Consider the following 22,285-nt stretch of genomic DNA (forward strand, 5'->3'; position numbering starts at 1 on the left):
AGAGATGTAATGAAGGCATGGATTACTGTCTAAAAGTGCTGATGTGTAAGAAAGGGTTTCACCTTTGCCAGCAGCGTAAGGTGAAAAAAGCTGGTCTTAACCACTACACCATTTAGCAGATCCAATTGAAAATCACTGTCCATCTTTAAACCCAAGTTTGAGACTGCTGGCTTTATATAAAATGCCAAGGGGCCCACTCTCTCTCCTCTTGCATGCACGTGTGTCATGAACGCATGAAGAAAAGTTTACATACCTCCATGTTGCCATAAATATGATCATTGGAATAAATGCCTTGGCATCCCATGTCATCATAGTTCTCTTTTGTCTTTTCCTGACTGGTGCAGAAAGCAAACGTGTACAGTTATTAAATGTACATATAAAGACACTGTGAGGTTTGTATTTTATGTGAATTAAAGTAAAACCTTTGTGTCGTGGCATACTGAGACGCTGAGAGCTCCACCTCTTTGTCTGACTTTGTGGTGCTCATGTCAGGCTCTGGTGTGTCTCCAGATCTCCTCCTACTGGCAGAATATTGGTTATTAATTTAAGCACACTTTATACAAACACTGAATCCTTGTAATGCAAACTACAAGACTGAACTGATTCTAATGACGTAGAATCATTTTCAAGCTGACCTTCTGCCTCTGCCTGGTTTGACTATTATAAGCCATATTGTTGCATTGTATTAACAAATGCCTGATTTAAAAGTATATATTTATCACTGGTCTTTTGTTTAGTGTTGTGCTTTTATGTTAAACAAACTGTTGACTTACATTTAATCAAATGAATCCATGTTTCTATAGCAACTTACCATTTTTTAACAACTATCACTGCTGCTACAAGGATCACCAAACCTCCAGCTGCTCCAGCAGCAATGTAAATATACAGCATGTTACCTGTCCAAACAGAAATCATAGAGTGTGTCCAAACACAGTGGTGACAATCTACATATGCTGCATTCAAAGTATTTCTTACTTTTAACAGGCAGGGAGAGCATGACGTTGGCACTGCCCTGCGTGTTGTTTGCCAGACAGTGCACATACATGGGGGACCCGATGTTGACTTGAAGAGTCCCGATAGTGAGAGAGCCATGCTGCTCTACTTTGGTGCTCAGGTGAACTTTGTTGGGAATCACAAAATGGATCATACTGGGAGGACTGGACTCAGCCCTGCACACACACTTTACCATGTCCCCCTCTGAGGAGCACGATGAAGCATTCTTAATCTCAGGGGCATCTGCAGGAGCAAGAAATGTACATTTATTATATGTGTTTAAATAAAAAAGTCTTCTTTATCACCACGGTTCTGTAGTTGTTTCAAAGCAAACTAGCAGTGGCTCATCAAGTTGTCACGTCTTTTGTCATGTCTTGTCTTTCGTCATGTCTTAGTTTCTGTTATGTCCTCCGTTCCTGGTTTTTGTCATGTCCTCTGTTCTTGGTCTCTGTCATGTTCTATCATGTTTTCTGTTATGTCCTCCGTTCTTGGTTTTTTGTCATGTTTTCTGTCATGTCCTCTGTTCTTGGTCTTCCGTCATGGTTTAGTTTTTCGTCATGGTTTAGTTTCCTGTGTTTCTGTTTATTGTATTTTGTTAAGTTCTGGTTTTCCATGTTGTCCCATGTCATGTTGTCCCGTCATGGTTTAGTTTTCAGTCTTGTCTTTCCATCATGTCATTTCTCAGTCACGGGTTTAGTTTCTTGGATTTTCTGTTGTATTTTGTCAAGTCTTGGTTTTTCATAGTCATGGTTTAGTGTTTAGGTTTTCTGTTTCCTGTTTTATTTTGTTAAGTTCTGAATTTCCTGTTTTGTTACTCCATGTTTTCTTTTGATTAGATCATTGGTTTCACCTTGTGTTAATTCTTCATTTGCTTCACCTGTGTCTCGTCACCCCTGTTCCTCATGTGTGTATATATAGCCCTGCCTTCCCCTTTGTCTCTGTCGCGTCATACAGCTTGTTTCCATGTCATAGAGTTTCACGTTATCCATGTGTCTTGCCATTGTTTTTGTTCATGCCATAGATCCATGCCAAGTCATAGTTTTGTTAGTGTTTTTGAGTTGTGTTTTTTGGATTTCCTGCCCTGTCAGCAGCGTCTTTGGTTTTTGTAAGTTTTGTTTTTTATTAATTAAAACCCCTTTTTGCCTACTCCTGCCTCTTTGAGTCCTGCATTTGGGTCCGCACCCCAACCCCCGCCAACCCTTTTGTGACAGAATGACGCGACCACAAATGGACCCAGCAGACTTTGTTTCTTTAGATGAGGAGGAGAAAACAGAATTTATTTTTTGCAACTGGGAGCATATCCGGCACCACGGACTTTGGCTCAGGCCTGAGTTCCAGCCTCTTTTTGAGGGAACTCGCTTGGCCATGAGGGCCCCGACAGGCAGGATGGGTCCACGAGGACGCCATGGAGGGAGGTCTGCTGGCCGGCAGCCTCTGGAGTCCTGCACTGCCGGCCACGTGGTAGCGTCTCCCCGGCCTGCTGGCCACCGGCCAGCTAGCTTGCAGCGAGCCGCTCCTGCCTCCGTTCCTGCTCCAGCTCCCATATCGGCCTCGAGGGTTGGCCCATGCCCTGCTCCTGCACCTGTACCGGCCTCGAGGGTCGGCTCATGCCCTGTTCCTGCTCCTGTACCGGCCTCGAGGGTTGGCTCATGCCCCGCTCCTCTCCCGGCTCCGAGGGTCGCTTCGGCTACGGCTCCTCTCCCGGCTCCGAGGGTCGCTTCGGCTACGGCTCCTCTCCCGGCTCCGAGGGTCGCTTCGGCTACGGCTCCTCTCCCGGCTCCGAGGGTCGCTTCAGCTACGGCTCCTCTCCCGGCTCCGAGGGTCGCTTCAGCTACGGCTCCTCTACCGGCTCCGAGGACCCGCTCATGTCCTGCTCCAGCGCTGCTACCTGTCCCTGTACCGGCTCCGAGGATCCGCTCATGTCCTGCTCCAGTGCTGCTTCTTGTCCCTGTACCGGCTCCGAGGATCCGCTCATGTCCTGCTCCAGCGCTTCTTCCTGTCCCCGTCCCGGCTCCGAGGGTCGCCTCTTCCCTGGTTCCCGTCCCGGCTCCGAGGGTCGCCTCTTCCCTGGTTCCCGAGGTGGCTCGGACCCCGGCTTCTGCTTCTGCTCCCGTTCTCGAGGTGGTTCCTGAACCAGCTCCTGCTCCCGTTCTCGAGGTGGTTCCTGAACCAGCTCCTGCTCCCGTTCTCGAGGTGGTTCCTGAACCAGCTCCTGCTCCCGTTCTCGAGGTGGTTCCTGAACCAGCTCCTGCTCCCGTTCCTGTGCTGGATCCAGTTCCAGCTCCTGCTCCCGTTCCTGTGCTGGATCCAGTTCCAGTTCCAGCTCCTGCTCCCGTTCCTGTGCTGGATCCGGTCTCTGCCATGTCTGCCCGGCCTCCCGGTCGGCCCCCTGAACTGTCTGCCCGGCCTCCCGGTCGGCCCCCTGAACTGTCTGCCCGGCCTCCCGGCCGGCCCCCTGAACTGTCTGCCACGTCTGCCCGGCCTCCCGGCCGGCCCCCTGAACTCTCTGCCACGTCTGCCCGGCCTCCCGGCCGGCCCCCTGAACTCTCTGCCACGTCCGCTCGGCCTCCCGGCCGACCCCCAGAACTTTCGGTCCTGTCTGCTCAACCTCTCGGTTGCCCTGGATCCCTCCTGCCATGCCCCCTCCACCCACCCTGTCCAGTACTGACTTTTGTTTAAGTTTTTGTTTTGTTAGGGACGTCTGGGATCCGTCCCTTAAGGAGGGGGTTCTGTCACGTCTTTTGTCATGTCTTGTCTTTCGTCATGTCTTAGTTTCTGTTATGTCCTCCGTTCTTGGTCTCTGTCATGTTCTATCATGTTTTCTGTTATGTCCTCCGTTCTTGGTTTTTTGTCATGTTTTCTGTCATGTCCTCTGTTCTTGGTCTTCCGTCATGGTTTAGTTTTTCGTCATGGTTTAGTTTCCTGTGTTTCTGTTTATTGTATTTTGTTAAGTTCTGGTTTTCCATGTTGTCCCATGTCATGGTTTAGTTTTCAGTCTTGTCTTTCCATCATGTCATTTCTCAGTCACGGGTTTAGTTTCTTGGATTTTCTGTTGTATTTTGTCAAGTCTTGGTTTTTCATAGTCATGGTTTAGTGTTTAGGTTTTCTGTTTCCTGTTTTATTTTGTTAAGTTCTGAATTTCCTGTTTTGTTACTCCATGTTTTCTTTTGATTAGATCATTGGTTTCACCTTGTGTTAATTCTTCATTTGCTTCACCTGTGTCTCGTCACCCCTGTTCCTCATGTGTGTATATAGCCCTGCCTTCCCCTTTGTCTCTGTCGCGTCATACAGCTTGTTTCCATGTCATAGAGTTTCACGTTATCCATGTGTCTTGCCATTGTTTTTGTTCATGCCATAGATCCATGCCAAGTCATAGTTTTGTTAGTGTTTTTGAGTTGTGTTTTTTGGATTTCCTGCCCTGTCAGCAGCGTCTTTGGTTTTTGTAAGTTTTGTTTTTTATTAATTAAAACCCCTTTTTGCCTACTCCTGCCTCTTTGAGTCCTGCATTTGGGTCCGCACCCCAACCCCCGCCAACCCTTTTGTGACACAAGTGTGTGGAAATACTTCACTGACAATGAAGCCCATTCTACTGTGACATGTAAGTCATTTCTGAAATACAACAAAAATACAACAGCTATGCACACTCATCCTGAAAAAGAATCTGCTAACGCTAGCAGAGGAACGGTCCAAATCCTCTCAACAGTAGTCAATTAACAACTTCACCAAACGTCCCACGGTAACAGAGAGGAGGAGGCTGCACATCAACAACTAGCTGGTGACTTTCATTGTCTAAAGTTATTAGACCTTTAGCTGCTATACACGTAAAAGTGACGTCATCGACTAGTCGGCATCAACTCGACTTCAAATCTTGTTGTCGAGATTTCTCATCAAGGTGGTGGGGGTAGCAACCTCAGCAGGGAAGTCCAGAAAGCCCCCTCTCCTGTCACTTCTACCTGGAATCCCCAGGCGTTCCGAGGCCAGACAAAAGATATAATCCCTCTATTGTGTCCTGGTCGGCCCTGAGGTCTCCTTCAGGTGGAACATGCCCGAAACACCTCTCCCAGGAGGCATCCAGGAGGCATCCTTACCAGATGGCCAAGCCACCTCAACTGACTCCTCTCATCATGGTGGAGCAGCGGTTCTACTCTGAGCTCCTCCCGTATGGCTGAGGAAACTCATTTCGGCCGCTTGTATTCGCAATCTTGTTCTTTCGGTCATTACCCAAAGTTCATGACCATAGGTGAGGGTTGAAACCTAGATTGACCGGTAAATTGTGAGCTTCACATTTCGGCTTAGCTGTCTCTTTACCACGACAGACCGGTTAAGTGTCCGCATCACCATCACTGCATCACTCCGATCCGCCTGTTGATCTCCCGCTCCATCTTACCCTCACTCATAAACAAGATCCTGAGATACTTGAATTCCTCAACTTGAGGCACGACCTCCTCCCCAAACTGGACTGGGCAATCCACCTTTTCCCGACAGAGGGCCATAGCCTCAGACTTGGAGGTCCTGATTTTCATCCCAGCTGCTTCGCACTGACATACTGCTTGACTAACATTGCCATCCCTTGAGACACACACCGATCAGATCAGATCAGATTGTTAGGTATACACAGGAGATAAACACTTGTTACAAGCAATGGAGTTTTTTCCAGTGTAGATGTACACGTGATGACTGTCAGTCTTGTGACAGTGACAGAACCTACACTCAAGAGATGTTGCTTTTATATATAGGTTTGTGTGTTCAGTTAGTGGAACAGCTTCCACACTGGGGAAAACTAAATCATAACTATAAAGTGTTATCTCATCTGTGGTCTCATTAGTTCTGATTACTTTCAGAATATTTGACAATTTTCACTTGTCTTTGATTTTACTTATATTTCTTCATATGTCTGTTTGAAACCATGAAAGTCACAGTGTCAGAAGCATCTGTTTTCATCATCACTACTTACATTTTACTTGAAGGACCTTGGATTGTGTCTGCAGCGGCTTTCCATTGTGCATTTGAACGCTGCATTGTAAAGACTTGTTGTGGTCAGCACGGGTCGGGTGAAATGTCAGAGTAGACGTTGCTTCCCACCGGCCGTCACTGAGCTCTTGTGAGTGAAAACGCTGATCTCCAGAGTGACTCCAGTTGAAAACAGGAGGAGAGGTTGGGCAGGAGTAAAACACAGAGCAGGATGGAGACACACTCTGACCCTCACTTATCTCCTCAACCATAGACAAGTTGATGGATTGTGATTTATCTGTGTTAACAAGAAAGATCACAATAGCTGTTGGCAAAGATCTGAAGTTGTATTGTAACTAATGGAGAACACTTGTCTACTGGATTGTTTTTTATGAAACTTTGAGTTCTGGCATTGCTTGTTTTGATTTTAAACGGCTTTAGTCCACACATATGGACTACAAACACCCTTTCTAGTGGAAAGATATTTTCTTATATTATTTCCATCAAAACAAGGATTCTATTAAAAATATAAGACTGTTAGAACAGGAACTTGACCTTAAAACAACACTATTACTTGATATATGTTTCTACAAAGAGAATTTCCCCCCCGTATTCTCCCTCTATGCACATTAATTCAAAGGTTTTCCTCCCTGCTTTCAAGCACTAGGACAAATTGGAACCCTTATTTTTTTTAGTATTGAACATAAGGGAAAAAACTCTTTTGCAATCAAAGTTATTTAAAGAAAGAGGATATCAGTGTATTATAATAGCACATATGAGGAACTAGGTAACAGACTGAAATGAGAACAAACAAAACCTAAATAACAATTGTTACCAGCACAGTCTGAAAACTTGTCGTTTTTGTTTTTTAGGTTGTGCTGTTACAAATTTAATTTGCCAAACAATGACATGTGAAATAATCCAGAGAATCAAACACTATAGGATACCATGAATGGAAAGATGTGTTACTAGTGCCATTAGTTCCTTTTTCTTATGTATTAAAGTCAGAAATGTAACTAGTGAGAGGAGTCAAAACTGATAAACTACAATATAGGAATTACTGTCACTATATAGTTTTTACTGGATGCTGTTTATTTCACTTACCAATTATTGAGATGGAAACTTTGTTTTGTATGTAGGAAAATCCGTCATAGTCTTTCAATTCAATTCTGAAATGAAAAGGCCCTTGGTCACTGGACCGAATGTCATCAATCTTCACGGAACAGTTCTTGTGACTGACATCTCCCAGCAGCGTTGTCCGATCCCGATAATTCTCCAAGATATTTTCCTTGTCTGGGTGATAGATAGGACGGTTCTCGTTGTTGTACCAAATTACAGTGTAACCAGAGACTTGTTTATTTTCTGGCTGTGGGTAATCAAATGAGCAGGGGATGATCACACATGACCCAAGGAGACCTTCAACTGAGGACGGCACCTTAGCTGTCCAAGATGAGCCATCGGTTTGAGTAACTGTAACACATTGAACAGTGAATTAGAATAAGCATGGAGTCAATGAAAGAATGTAGTAAAGTACAAATTCACCTGAATATTAAATTATTTTGCAAACAAAAGAGACGCATGAAAAAGACAAAAAACTGACTGTTTAATTCTACTGTTTGTTTGATTACAGCTGAATATTCACCATACAGGAGGTACCATACCTTGAATCCAAAGGCACACAGAAAACAGAGACCGTGTTAGAGCTTCCATCTCCACTGTCTTGTGTCAGGGTCAGACCTGAAAATAAAATGACAAATAGGCACGTGCTGCTGTCATTTCCCTGTAGTGAGAGAAGACTTGTCTCTGTTCCACAAAGACTAGTTTCTGTTCCACTTTTTATGTAACCAGCGACCACTGTGATCACACAAAATGAAACTTTTGTCTCATCAACCCTGAATTGGGGGAGGCGTATCCTATTAATAATCATTTAACTGAACAACAGTAAAACCAAGGAGATGGTGGTGACCTTCTCCAAGAAGCAGAGGAACCTGGCTACAGCAGCCACTACCATCATCCATGGGAAGCCAGTTGAGCTGGTCGAGGAGTTAAGATATCTGGGCACCATCTTTGATAGCCTGCTGAAATTCTCCTCCAACATTGAAGAGACTCTTAGAAGGTGCCAGCAACGACTATACCTCCTGAGGAAACTCAGCTCCTCTCGCACACATTCACGACCAGCAGACACTCATCCTCGCTGAAAAAAATCACCAAAGACCCCTCACACATCCTCCACTCAGCAGTTCAGTGGCTCCCCTCTGGACGACGGCTCCGCTGCCCCGCCTGCAGAACTCAGAGGAGAAAGGCCACCTTCGTTCCCCAAAGCCATCCTTCTCCTTAACCCCTCTCCACACACACACTTACTCTCTCTCTCTGACTCTTCTCCAGCACACACACAACCATAGCACATTCACACACCCTTGCCCCCTATATTCACACACCAGAGACTCTTGGTTGTGCCCCGGAATATTCCTCCACTTTTTTTTTATTTATAACCTCTTCTACCTCGGCAATAACTTGTAAATATATAATCCCTGTATCTACTGTTTACTGTTTACATTTGCACTTTAGTCCTTTTACTCATACATCCTGTTTACATTCTCCATTGACATTTTGGATAGTTAAAACATTTATGGCATGGTAACTTGTATATATTTTGTTCTACTTTTGTTGTTTTTTGCTCCTTATAATGTCTGTACTTGCACGTTATGCTGCTCATTTGTGCCTTATATTGCCCCCCAGGGACAAATAAAGTATCCTGAATCTGAAACTGATTTAGCAGAATGTATTTTGTTATTCTTTATGTAACCCTGCTGAAGTCCCTACCCATTAGGGTAGGCCAACCGTCCCGTATTTAGAAACAAAAGTACGCGCCCCATATTTAGCTGAAACGGGATGCACTTTGTCTCGTATTACCGTGTAAAATGTCAATGGGATAAATGAATAACAGGGCACTTTCTATGAAAATTTACGGTACACTCATTGGTCGGGGTACTGTTGCTTGCGAAGAAGATACCGGAAGGGTTAGCCCTGTTTGAATTGTTTTAGAAAAATTCACCACACTGGGAAGGGTGAAGGCAATCGGGTCGGCCGGCCCTGCCAGTGAGGTGTCCCCTGAGGTGTATTTATTTTTCACGGAGTTGCCAACCCTACTACCCATAAAAACAATACTGAATAATAAATTAAAGGTGCAGTAGGCAAGTCTTATAAAACTAACTTTTGCTGAAACTGACCCTATGTTCAAGTGTAATTGCATGAAGCTCCTCTGGCCCCACCTAGAGCCTGTAGCGCGATTTGCAAGACATCCAACGCTCCACATTAAGATGCACCAATCAATTCCAGGGGTGTATCTAACAGAGTGTCAATCACTGCTCATGGACACGCATTTCATAGCGCCCTCCCCTCCCTCCACCACCCCGACCTCGACGGGTCTCACCACTTGTCCGTGGGCGTGTAGAAGGAGCCGGGATGTAATCCTCGTCTGAGGCCTCTGCCTCAGCTTCACTCTCAAACGTCTAACCACATCAACAGGTAGAACTGTGGAATAAAACGCCACAATGAATGCTTCTAACTGTTACTGACAGCAAACATCACCGATGTAGGCTACTTTCAGAAACATCCTAACCTTGGTTTTGTCCTAAAGTTGACTATTGCTAAATATTTTGACCTAAAGTATAACGACTGTATCATTGTACTTTAGGTCAAATTATTTAGCAATAACGAAGGGTATTATAAAAACTACGTCGGTGTGTTCCATGCTAGTTTGTTTACTCGCTCTCTCTCGGTTCTCTGCTCGTGCACAGTATTCCAGGGCCAATATGCACGCGCTCTATCGTGCACAGCTCTCCCTTGTGGGGGGAGGGGCTTGGGAGACCGTTTTGGGCTTTAGCGGAAAGTGGGGAGGGACTGAGAAGTTGTCGATGTTCAAATTTTTTGGCTAAGTCCTGGATCTTCGCAATCCTGCCTACTGCACCTTTAAGAGTGAAGAGTAGAGTAGTTTGATCAAAAGGTCAAAAGCATAATAAATAAGTTTCAAATGTTTTTAAAAGGATACAAAGGTGCATTATTAAATATTTCATTTTATTTTAAAAGAGCTCATTGAGAAAGAGGGTAATACTGGTCCTCCATTGGTCCAAGATGTATGATTTATGGGGTCAGACCGGAAGAGAGAGTAAGTGTGAATTAATTAAAGAATGAACTGGAATGAGAGATGACAAGTTACCTGCCAGTAGTGTGGAATTGTATGAGATAAAGTGGTCCTGAATAGGACCAATCCCCCCTCTTCTTGCAGATGGGTCCCTCCATATGAGCTGGGTTCTGCTCGAGGTTTCTTCCTGTTAAAAGGGAGTTTTTCCTTGCCACCGTTGCCTTCAGGCTTGCTCTGGGGGTTCCAGGCCGGGTTTTTGTAAAGCGTCTTGAGACGATTTGTATTGTTATTGACGCTATATAAATAAAATTGAATTGAATTGAATTGAATAGCTGAGCTACACCTGATTGTGAACAACTAGAGACATTTGTACTCAAAGTTTCTTTTGTAGTTGTGCACGTTTTGCTAGCTTCTGAGTGTCACTAGCATTCGACAGCAAAGTGAATGGACCATAGGAGCTGCGTAGCTAAACCATTGACTGTATATACCAGCTAACTCTGTCAGCTGAGCCACGCAGTTTCTACGCGGGACCGCGAGCATTCATCTGGAACACTCTGCCAAGTCATCGGTCAGACTCATCGTGGGCTGCGGAGACTCCATCTTTCTCCATCTTTCCATATTGGGCACTTACCTTCAGCCTCACCCTTTCATCAGGGACTCAGACTGGGTAAACTGTTGTTCAGTACTCGAGGTAACACTTTTCCTTTTACTGTTCTGCGGGTCATGTGGATTGAAAGCTGTGGATTTCCTCACACTCAAGTTTTGCCGACTGTTTGTGTGTGCTTGTGTTGTGTGATCCCACTGTGTTTAAGATATTTTTTTCATAAAAGTGTATTAGTTTCTGTTTGTTTATTTAGTTTTTTGTCATTAAAGTTTTTATTAATTTTACAATTTCACAAACACAAAATTCACAGGTATGTCATAAAACATCCCATACCTACACATACACATATAAAAAAAAAAAAAAAAAAAAAATTAAAGGCAGCTCACATGAACCCTCGCAGCACCCCTTTCCTCATTACACACACTGTTTGTTTATATTTAAGTTTAAGTAAATAATTGATTAATGATTTCTCAAACAGAGTCTGGTGTAATATTACTTATGCTTGTCACCCCTTCTTGAGTTAAAGGTGAGCACAGTGACCTTGTTAACTGTGGGTTTATCATTATTATTACTATTATTTAGGTTATTAAGAAAATATTAAAGCAACAACCAAAATTATTAGAAATCAGGATAGAGTCACATATTTTAAAGGGTTTATTGCCAGTTGCAATTAGTTTCTTTACAAACTCAGGGCCCTTTCTCTGACTTAATTGGGAGAAGTGGGCTGCATTTACCATGTCCAAAAGTTTTTTTTTTATTATTCACAGTGTGTGCTATACTCTCCATTCTTCAAAAACACATGCAGGAATGTATTTTTTTTTCCAGTAATTGTGACTTCTCCAATTTTATTTTTGCATATTAACCACATGATTAAGATTTTAAAAGAGAGTCCTGGATGGCATAAATGCATATTAATTGATTTCCTAATGTTTTTCATACATTATATACTATAGGCAATTTGGGGTTGTACCAACTAGTCAACTTTACTTCTATACTGTGTCGCTTTAGCTCTCCTGTTGTTTTCGGGTCAATTTGACCTGATTTCAAAATGTAAACTGTCATAACTTTGGTTTTCTTCCATATAATTGCCTGAAAATTACATGGATGGTCCCCTGCTATGCTCTTTACAGCTCATTAATTATGACTATATTTGTTAAATTATGTGTGTTTTATCAAAATTTATAACACCGGTTGTCTTCCCGGGTCAATTTGACCCGGTCATATTTAGTGGTGCAATGGGTCACACTGTTGTGTTTTTCAGCACAATTAACACACGCACAAACATATACAACCACCCACACACACACACCCATCCACACAGCCACCTCCATGCCCCCACACCCCCACCCCCGCACATACACACACAAACACACACACACACACACACACACACACACACTCAAACATGTATGTGTGTTTGTGAGTGACACAGATGATGGCCCATTTTAGCTGAAACCATGTGGCCCATTTTACCTCAGTGGGTTAAGGTAAATTGGGCCACCAAGAAAAACATCAATTTTTCTAAAAATATGTTTATATACCAAACTAACAGCATTATTTCTGATTTATGCCATCAAGACAGATATTATGCATAGTTTTTTATGTCCATGTTTTTTTTTTTTTTTATAGATTTATCATCCTTATAATAGTTTAGTTAGATTTGGTATGCCAGGCTACTTACCATGCAGCTTTCTGGTGCAGTCTTGATTTGAATTATTGCCCCGCCCACCATAGCAACCATAAACCAATCAAATCACCTGTTACTTGTCAAGCACAGTTATGACAACAGTTTGAAATGCTTTGCAGTCATTGGCTCTAAATTCCAGAGGGGCTGGGACCCCCAAACCTTAAATGGCCCATTTTACCTGATGGCCCATTTTACCTGATATCACTATATATAACGCTATTTAGAACTATCTATGTAACCATGTCTATCTATCAATCTAGTGTTGTCTAACTATGTAACTAATTTATCTATTTCTCTCTGAATCTTACGATCTATCTCCAAATACGCAACTACCTCCAACCAGAGCATCGAACCAACCTACTATGCAAAGAAACATTCAAATGAGCATCACTAAATGGGGATAGGATATCCGAGATATCCCTGAACACACTCGATCCCACCAGGTGATTCACATGACAAACCGAACCCCTCAGGTGATTCGTTTGCCGCTGAAGCATTCGAAGCACTTGAACTGCTTTGAACGTCACTCAAGTGCTTCAAACGTCACTAGTCACGTGACCGAACCACGCCTCGGCACAGTGGTTTGATACAATTGCTTCATGAGCTACGGCGCATGTGTCGGAGCCTCGGGTGTCAGAGGGCCATCACTAGTTGCAGGTCTCATCTCACTGGACGTATTCCATGTTTTGTTTGTTGCTGCTATGTTGAGTTTGGTGTTAAAATAAATGTAACGAAAACTGAGAAACCGGAGTCTGCTACTTTTCTCGGCATCATCCAGCCGCTCAAGGGTCATCCATTTCACAAGTGTTAAAGCTCCACCATCTGACCAACATAAATGTGTTGACTAAGTATTGAAGAAGATCAGAGAACAGTCATTGAGTGAGGGAGGTTTGTAGAGATTCCTCCCTGTGGAGAATGCAAGCATTACCAATAAAGTTGGGGAGTAACGGATTACATGTAACGGCGTTACGTATTTAAAATACAAAATAAGATCTGTATTCCGTTATAGTTACAGTTTAATTTGCTGTATTCTGAATACAGTTACTTTCTCAAAAAAATTGATTACTTAGGGATTACTTTACGACACTACACACAGGTTGCACTGTGCGGATGCAGGCGGCATTATGTGCGCAGTTACGCTGCAAGTCAATACGCGAGAGGACTTTGCACACACAACCGAATGACAATGGCACAGGATGAGAAAAACGACCCGGAGGAGGACAAAAGTGCATTTTTGGCATGGGAATTTAGAAAACATTTTACCTTTCAAACCTGGTCAAGAAGCTGCTTTCAGCATCGTCTAACTTAAAGAAGCGTCACGAGGTAAGTTGGCTAATTAAGTAAGTTGGTAACTATTAATCCAGCTACGCCGGCTGAGAGTGCTCACATGCGGGGAAAGAAAGGAGGGTTATTGTCCACCGGCTCGCATGTTGCTTGTCCTACACTCACAAACAAGGCCTTTTTTAAATTGTGTATTTTTACAAGGGTGTTCTGCAAAAATGTTAGCGGCTCAGAGGCTGTTTGGACATGGAGAGAGAAAGCTGCTCTGTTTAATATACTATAGTATATTAATACTATAGTAAATATAGTAAATATAATATAGTAAATATAATATAGTATATTTAAAAATAAAATAATCATTTAAATATTGCTGGGTATTTGCACATGCCAGCAGCCTACCATTTAGTCCAGGGATGGGCAACTGGCGGCCCGCGATCTCACTCGACGTGGCCCCTAGATTGATTTTTGAAAATTATAAATCTGTATCCTCTGCGGCACTGAATCAGTTTAATGACACAGTTGGCCACTAGATGGCGCCTCTAATGCAGACGCCGCCTCGCACACGCTTCCACCGGGTCTTCTCTACCAGTGAAGAAGAGACGTTGAGCCATGGCTAAGCGCGGAGGAGAGAGAAAACTTGATTGAGAAAATCGTGTCTTTAAGGTGAAAGGTTATCTGTTCACAGGATGTAAAGGCAAACGTATGTGCTTAGTCTGCTTAGAGATGTTATCTGCTGTGAAAGATTTCAGTTTAAGTTGTCGCTACACATTGCACAAAGCTAAATACGAGAAGTATACTGAAGCTGTAAGGGCTGCTATCGTAGCGGACCTTAAATCAAAAGTACGCAAACAAAGGCGGCTTTTTACCAGTGCCCACTGCTGATAGTGGTGAGGTAGAGTGGGTATACAGGGAAAATGTATAAAAAATTAAATTAATTTAAAAAATAAATAATAAAATCACAGTAAGTGGTTATTTGTTGTTGGCTTCAATAAACACACACACACACACACACACACATATATATATATAATTATAAATATATATATATATATAAATATATTCTAATTATACACACACAAGCATATTTAAAATGGCAGTTTTATCATATCTGGTTAGGTGTGCGGTCCTATGTGGCCCTCTGGTAGTGTCAATGAAAAATTGTGGCCCCCTCCATCATTTAGGTTGCCCATCCCTGATTTAGTCCATAAATGTATTGGCACCACTAGCTTGGTTCTTACCATAATATGGTATGGCTGATGAAGATATTATGTTCATCAGCTCTGGGCTAATTATGTCACATTATTGTATTTCTCAACCATTAAAATGTACCTAATCAACTGATTATGATTGTTTTGTTTTGTTTTTTCACTCTGCAGTTATTTATTAGGGGGTCCATGCAAACGAAGTTGCAGGATCCCTATTGATTTTGTTGCGTATTTTATTCTTCTTCTCCTTCTTCTTCTAATTATTATAATACTGATTTCACTTTTTCTGCGTAGCTAAAGTGTCTGCCCAGGACAAACTGCAAGGGTGAAAGGCATCAAACCTGGTAACTGGGTAGAAGTCCTAGCATGTCACTTTGCCGAGGTGTCAATACACATGCCTGCAGCTAGGTTTTTTGCCAATTTTTGAAAAAATTGCACCTCAAAGCAAAATCAACTCCTACTAGCCCGTTCATCCAATTCTTACTAAACTTGGCATGTAACATTTATGGACAAAGATAATGAAAAGTTCTCACAATAACTTTAGCAGGGTTATTGATTACAAAGTTAATGTCTAAAAATGTATCACTATAAGTGTTTCATATCAGTCGATATCGATAATTATTGATTCGTTTTGCATGATTGCACCCTGTATTAAAGCAGCCATGTTGCACATTAATTTCCCTCATTTCTGAGCTGTGGAAATCAATAAAGGTAAAGGAAGTTGAAGACTATTGACTCATGGATGCCATTTTTATTTAAATAGTATCAGTTGCAGGACAAAATTTGTGTTTTTTCCGTACTTGCATAACTTTTTCTCTGAAGACAGTTATTAGATCGTTCTCTAAAGCGTGCGTTCAGTGTCCCAGATAAACACGCAGAGCGAGACGATTTTGAAGTGAGCTAAAAACAATCCAAAACTTTTTAGAATACATTACTTGAGTAATCCAAGGGAATACATTACTGATTACATTTTAGGACATGTAATCAGTAATCTGTAGGGGAATACATTTTAAAAGTAACCCTCCCAACACTGCTTATATATCAGTTCAGGCAACAGGAAAAGATAAGAGTTAGTAAATGTAACTGAGTTTCTTTTGTAGTATAGGTGTATTAACACAGAAATGTTACGGGCAGAGATCACACATTCACGGACACAGACAAGACAGCCCACCCTGCCATCACTGTCTATAATTATCAACAAAGAAAAAAAAAAAAACATGAAGATTTTCTGGTAGCTACATCCTTATGAAAGGGGAACTACTGTGTACAGAGCCCGGATGATGTCTTCTGACCTTGAGGATGTCATCTCTGAGCGGTGCCCGCCCCTGTGACGGTCAGCTTGTTTACCTGTAATTTGCTACTTCTCCAGGTCAGAAGATATCATCCAGGGTCTATAGATTGACCTACAGACCCCAGATGATGACAACAGGTAACTCTTGATCTAATTATATCCCGACTGACTACAAATTACACAAAAGTTATATGGGTGCGTAAACGATCGTATTTTATGCCAGAAATAAGGTCCAGGTTGTAAAAAAACAGTAGTTCCACTTTAACTAAAATGCATTTTACTCGTGTATTGAAACTTATTTTTGGGAATTTTATCTTGTTTTGTTTTTTTCTTTTTGTAGTAGATAAGTGAATGTAAGCAAACTGATTTAAAAAGCAAGCGTATTGAACAAATTTCATGATCCTCCACCATGTGGCTTTTTACATCCTTTAATTTGATTAAAACACACGTATAGGATTCAGTCATTTGTGAATTCAAGCTCCTTCTTGGTGTTGTTGAAAAATGAGAAAATACAGAACATTTTAATTCACACCTCTGTATGATTTTATTAACATATTGTGGAACTGACACTTATAAAAAAATATTGTTTCTGATCAACGGCTGAGTAGCTGATTAATACGGTCGATGAGGGAGCTTCCTTCAAATATTCATAAATGCAGATACAGTGAACTCACAAGACCCTTAATATGACATTTATGTTCTCTCATACATTTTTATGTTTGAACTATTTACTATCATCTTTCACAGCTGTGCTCTCATCTGCCATTCTGATGAAACAATCTTGAAGAGGAAAGAGGACATTCAAAAGGCACACTTTAATATATAACTTGTGCAGTAGCTTTGTGTCATTAAAGCGAAAACTAAAATTTAACTAAAGAATCATTTGCAAAGGAACTGCTGCAAGAGCGTAATGCTGTTTAGTTGGAACACATTATTTGATCAGATGCACAATGCACAACAATGCAAGCACAAGCGCACTGATGGGCATGAAAAACTTTGTCAACAATGTAAGTTGCAGGAGGAGAGAAAAAGGAATGTTTTGAGATGTATACAGAAATATTTTACAACTTTTTTGATTCTCACTTCAACAGCACGCATTACACGTTGGCGTAGATTGTGTCATCTCCATCATACTGCATAGGAAACAACATTAACTCAACTCAGCTCTACTTTATTTATAGAGCACTTTAAAAACAACCACAGCTGAAACAAAGTGCTGTACATAGGTAAGAATAAGAACATAAGAGAAAAAAATTAAAACAATAAAAGCAATGAAAACAATTAAAACAATTAAAAAAACAAACAAACAAACAAAAAAAAAAAACGCTAAAAGCACTAAACCAGAGCAGGGTCTCATGCTGGGTTGAAAGCCAAGGAATAAAAATGGGTTTTAAGACAAGTTTTACAAATGGACAGTGAGAGGGGTTGTCTGATGTGCAGTGGTAGATCGTTCCATAATTTGGGAGCAGCAACAGAAAAAGCACTTTCCCCTCTGAGCTTCCGCTTAGACCTTGGTACCTCCAGGAGCAGCTGATCAGCTGACTCTAAAATGCACAGGCAGCCAGTAGAGGGAGGCCAGAATGGGAGTTATGTGCTTAGAGACGAGCAGCCGCATTCTGAACCAAATGGAGACGTGCGAGGGAGGACTGGCTGACCCCAAAATAAAGTGTGTTACAGTAATCCAGCAGAGATATGATGAAGGCATGGATTACTGTCTCAAAGTGCTGATGTGTAAGAAAGGGTTTAACCTTTGCCAGCTGCCTGAGGTGAAAAAAGCTGGACTTAGCCACTACACCATTTAGCAGATCCAATTTAAAATCACTGTCCATCTTTAAACCCAAGTTTGAGACTGCTTTACACAAAATGCCAAGGGGCTCACTCTCGCTCCTCTTGCATGCACGTATGTCATAAATGAATGAAGAAAAGTTTACATACCTCCATGTTGCCATAAATATGATCACTGGAATGAATGCCGTGGGGTCCCACAACATCATACGTCTCTTTCCTCTTTTCCTGACTGGTGCAGAAAGCAAATGTTTACCGTTATTAAATATACATATAAAGACACTGTGAGGTTTGTATTTGATGTGAATTAACATGAAACCTTTGTGTCGTGGCATACTGAGATGCTGAGAGCTCCAACTCCTTATCTGTCTTTGTGGTGCTCATGTCAGGCTCTGGTGTGTCTCTAGATCTCCTCCTAGTGGCAGAATATTGGTTGTTAATTTGAGCACACTTTATACAAACACTGAAGCCTTGTAATGCAGCCTATTATAAGCCATATTGTTGGACTGTATTAACAAATGCCTGATTTAAAAGTATATATTTATAGCTGGCCTTTTGTTTAGTGTTGTGCTTTTATATTAAACAAACTGGTTTGGTTGACTTACATTTGATCAAAATTCTTAATAAATTCATGTTTCTATAGCAACTTACCATTTCTTAACAACTATCACTGCTGCTACAAGGATCACCAAACCTCCAGCTGCTCCAGCAGCAATGTAAATATACAGCATGTTACCTGTCCAAACAGAAATCATACAGTGTGTCCAAACACAGTGGTGACAATCTGCATATGCTGCATTCAAAGTATTTCTTACTTTTAACAGGCAGGGAGAGCGTGACGTTGGCACTGCCCTGCGTGTTGTTTGCCAGACAGTGCACATACATGGAGGACCCCATGTTGACTTGTAGAGTCCCGATAGTAAGAGAGCCATGCTGCTCTACTTTGGTGCTCAAGTGAACTTTGTTGGGAAGCACAAAATGGATCATACTGGGAGGATTGGACTCAGCCATGCACACACACTTTACCATGTCCCACTTTGAGGAGCATGACGAGGCATTCTTAATCTCAGGGGCATCTGCAGGAGCAAGAAATGTACATTTATTATATGTGTTTAAATAAAAAAGTCTTCTTCATCACCACGGTTCTGCAAACTAGCAGCTGTTCATCAAGTGTGTGGAAACACTTCACTAAAGATGAAACCCATTCTACCGTGACATGCAGAATATGTACGTCAGTCAAAAAGTACAAAAAGTACAACTGCTATGCACACTCATCTCAAAAGGCATCCGCTAACAGACAAACCGTCCAAATCCTCTCAACAGTAGTCAATTAACAACTTCACTAAACATCCTGCAGTAACACAGAGGAGGAGGCTGCACATCAACAATTAGCTGGTGACTTTCATTGTCCAAAGTTATTAGACCTATTAGACCATCCCACGAGACACACACCAATCAGACATAACATTATGGCTGCCTGCTTAATATTGTGTAGGTCATATTGTTGTGGCTGATCGATGTATGACTAGCATGCTTAAAGATAAAAGTTCTATAGCCATTAAGAAGATTTTAGGTATACACAGGAGATAAACACTTTTTACAAGCATACAGCGCAACTGAGTTTTTTCCAGTGTAGATGTACACGTGATGACTGTCAGTCTTGTGACAGTGACAGAACCTACACTCAAGAGATGTTGCTTTTATATATAGGTCTGTGTGTTCAGTTAGTGGAACAGCTTCCACACTGGGGAAAACTAAGTCATAACTATAAAGTGTTACCTCTCTTTGGCCTCATTTTAATCTGCATTCTCTTTGTTTGTGCATCTTTGCTCTGATTTGTTCCAATTACTTTCAGAATATTTGACAATTTTCACTTGTCTTTGATTATATTTATATTTCTTCATATGCTTTTTACCGTCTTTTTGAAACCATGAAGGTCACAGTGTCTAAAGCATCTGTTTTCATCATCACTACTTACATTTTACTTGAAGGACCTTGGATTGTGTCTGCAGCGGCTTTCCATTGTGCATTTGAACGCTGCATCGTAAAGACTTGTTGTGGTCAGCACGGGTCGGGCGAAATGTCAGAGTAGACGTTGCTTTCCACTGGCCGTCACTGAGCTCTTGTGAGTGAAAACGCTGCTCTCCAGAGTGACTCCAGTTGAAAACAGGAGGAGAGGTTGGGCAGGAGTAAAACACAGAGCAGGATGGAGACACACTCTGACCCTTACTTATCTCCTCATCCGTTGACAAGGTGATGAGTTGTTGTTGTGATTCATCTGTGTTAAGAAAGATCACAATAGGTGTTGGCAAAGATCTGAAGTAAACTAGTGAGAGGATTTAAGACTGATATACCACAATTAAACAAAAAAATGTCATGATAACAATACTGGAATTCAGAACGAATATAGGAAGTACTGTCACTATAGTTTTTACTGGAGGCTGTTCATTTCACTTACCAATTATTGAGAAGGAAACTCTGTTTTGTAGGTAGGAAAATTTGTCGTAGTTTTTCATTTCAATTCTGAAATAAAAACGCCCTTGGTCACTGGACCGAATGTCATCAATCTTCAGAGAACAGTTCTTGTGTCTGACATCTCCCAGCAGCGTTGTCCGATCACGATAATTCTCCAAGATATTTTCCTTGTCTGGGTGATAGATAGGACGGTTCTCGTTGTTGTACCAAATCCCGGTGTAACCAGTGACTTGTTTATTTTCTGGCTGTGGGTAATCAAATGAGCAGGGGATGATCACACATGACCCAAGGAGACCTTTAACTGAGGACAGCACCTTAGCTGTCCAAGATGAGCCATCGGTTTGAATAACTGTAACACATTGAACAGTGAATTAGAATAAGCATAGAGTCAATGAAAGAATGTAGTAAAGTACAAATTAACCTGAATATTAAATAATTTTGCAAACAAAAGAGACGCATGAAAAAGACAAATAACTGACTGTTTAATTCTACTGTTTGTTTGATTACAGCTGAATATTCACCATACAGGAGGTACCATACCTTGAATGCAAAGGCACACAGAAAACAGAGACCGTGTTAGAGCTTCCATCTCCACTGTGTCAGGGTCAGACCTGAAAATAAAATGACAACTAGGCGCCTGCTGTTATTTCCCTGTGGTGAGCGGTGGCTTGGTGAGTTTCCATTCCACTTTTAATCTAACCAGCGACCACTGTGACCTTCCAAAATGAAACTTTTGACTCATCAACTCTGTAGTGGGCGAGGTGTATCCTATTAATAATCATTTATCAGAATGTATTTTGTTATTCTTTACCATGTCCAAAAGTTTTTTATTCACAGTGTGTGCTATACTCATTCTCCATTCTTTAGAAACACATGCAGGAATTTAATTTTTTTCCAGTAATTGTGACTTCTCCAATTTTATTTTTGCATATTAAGCACATGATAAACAGAAGGGTCATTGAGTATATCATCACTATCCCATCAAATCAGTTTAAAATGCCTCATAATTTTAATGGGCCATTTAGATCATCTTGACTTAAGTGTTTCATCAGTGTATTTCAATCAGCAATGAAATTCCCGTGAAATGCCATGATTATGTACTAGTTTACATATGTGTGAGGCAATTATCACTTTTTAAAGCTGTTGTTGTCATTTGTTGACTCCTTATCAGATGCACTTGTGACAATGTCAGCTAACTGAAGAGAGACAGAAAAACTGAAACAGTAACACACAGTAGCACTGCAATCCATCTATTTGTCCAACAAGGTTGATTACACATTCGTAAAATGTATTTACATCTCAATGGGGTTTAAAACACCTTGACAACAATATGCTAAGATACAATACAGTGACCACATATGGATGGAATATTTTTTTTAGAGAAAGCAGTACACGTTTGCAAAGTCATTGGCAAAAGAAAGACTGAGAAGACCAGTTAACAAGGAGCAAATACACTTTTTCGAAGGAAAATCAAATGTTTACTGTACCTTGCATTGCATCACAGATGCATCACAGATGCAGTGCATTCAAGACAGGATTTCCATTGCTCAGTTTAAAAGTCACATGATCAGGGGTCTTGTATGAAGTCTGCTCATGCTCTTGATTTCTGAGCGTCTGCATACTGTAACATCAAATTGAAATCTAATGTACTGATTTCTGTTTGACGGCAACAAAAGAAACATTCTTAGTCTTGCATGCATTTTGCATTAAAGGGTCCTGACATATTTTTCATTTACACTGTGGTCTCATATCCTGCTCACAGTTTCACACCCACAGTCTAACGGTGAGAAAAAAAGTTGTGTCAGCGGTTTTCCTTCATGTGAGACCTCCAGTGTTGCAGTAGCATTGCAGTTGCCCTGCAGACATCGCA

General features: G+C 41.6%; 2 protein-coding genes across 2 annotated transcripts in view; both read right to left on the reverse strand.

Annotated features, from left to right (window-relative positions):
* Nucleotides 1-7,800, reverse strand: part of LOC311497572 (myelin-associated glycoprotein-like) — a 30,052-nt gene extending 22,252 nt beyond the window's left edge. Inside the window, exons 1-6 of the mRNA XM_084557884.1 lie at nt 7,605-7,800; nt 7,048-7,413; nt 5,948-6,241; nt 976-1,236; nt 812-896; nt 423-521 (exon numbers count right to left, since the gene is read on the reverse strand). Coding sequence (XP_084414010.1) covers nt 423-521; nt 812-896; nt 976-1,236; nt 5,948-6,241; nt 7,048-7,413; nt 7,605-7,653 — 1,154 coding nt within the window. The 5' untranslated portion in view covers nt 7,654-7,800. The remainder of the gene's footprint in view (nt 1-422; nt 522-811; nt 897-975; nt 1,237-5,947; nt 6,242-7,047; nt 7,414-7,604) is intronic.
* A 12,012-nt stretch (nt 7,801-19,812) lies between these two features.
* Nucleotides 19,813-21,258, reverse strand: LOC311497688 (sialic acid-binding Ig-like lectin 14). Its single transcript, XM_084558037.1, has 3 exons — nt 20,956-21,258; nt 20,399-20,764; nt 19,813-20,218 (listed from the first exon to the last, which is right to left on the reverse strand). The coding sequence occupies exons 1-3, from the start codon at nt 21,002-21,004 to the stop codon at nt 19,911-19,913; spliced, it is 723 nt and encodes a 240-aa protein (XP_084414163.1). The 5' UTR covers nt 21,005-21,258; the 3' UTR covers nt 19,813-19,910.
* Nucleotides 21,259-22,285: the final 1,027 nt, after the last annotated feature.

The sequence above is a fragment of the Chelon labrosus genome (genome assembly GCF_963514085.1).
Source record: "Chelon labrosus genome assembly, chromosome: 12".
Taxonomy (NCBI): Eukaryota; Metazoa; Chordata; class Actinopteri; order Mugiliformes; family Mugilidae; genus Chelon; species Chelon labrosus.

Excerpts from the sequence above, each read along its gene's own strand:
- LOC311497688 (XM_084558037.1), bottom strand. The coding sequence starts at position 21,004 with ATGGAAGCTCTAACACGGTCTCTGTTTTCTGTGTGCCTTTGCATTCAA. Across the intron at positions 20,765-20,955 it reads TGTGTGCCTTTGCATTCAAG|TTATTCAAACCGATGGCTCA; the intron begins GTATGGTACCTC and ends AATGTGTTACAG. Across the intron at positions 20,219-20,398 it reads AGTTTCCTTCTCAATAATTG|ATGAATCACAACAACAACTC; the intron begins GTAAGTGAAATG and ends TTCTTAACACAG.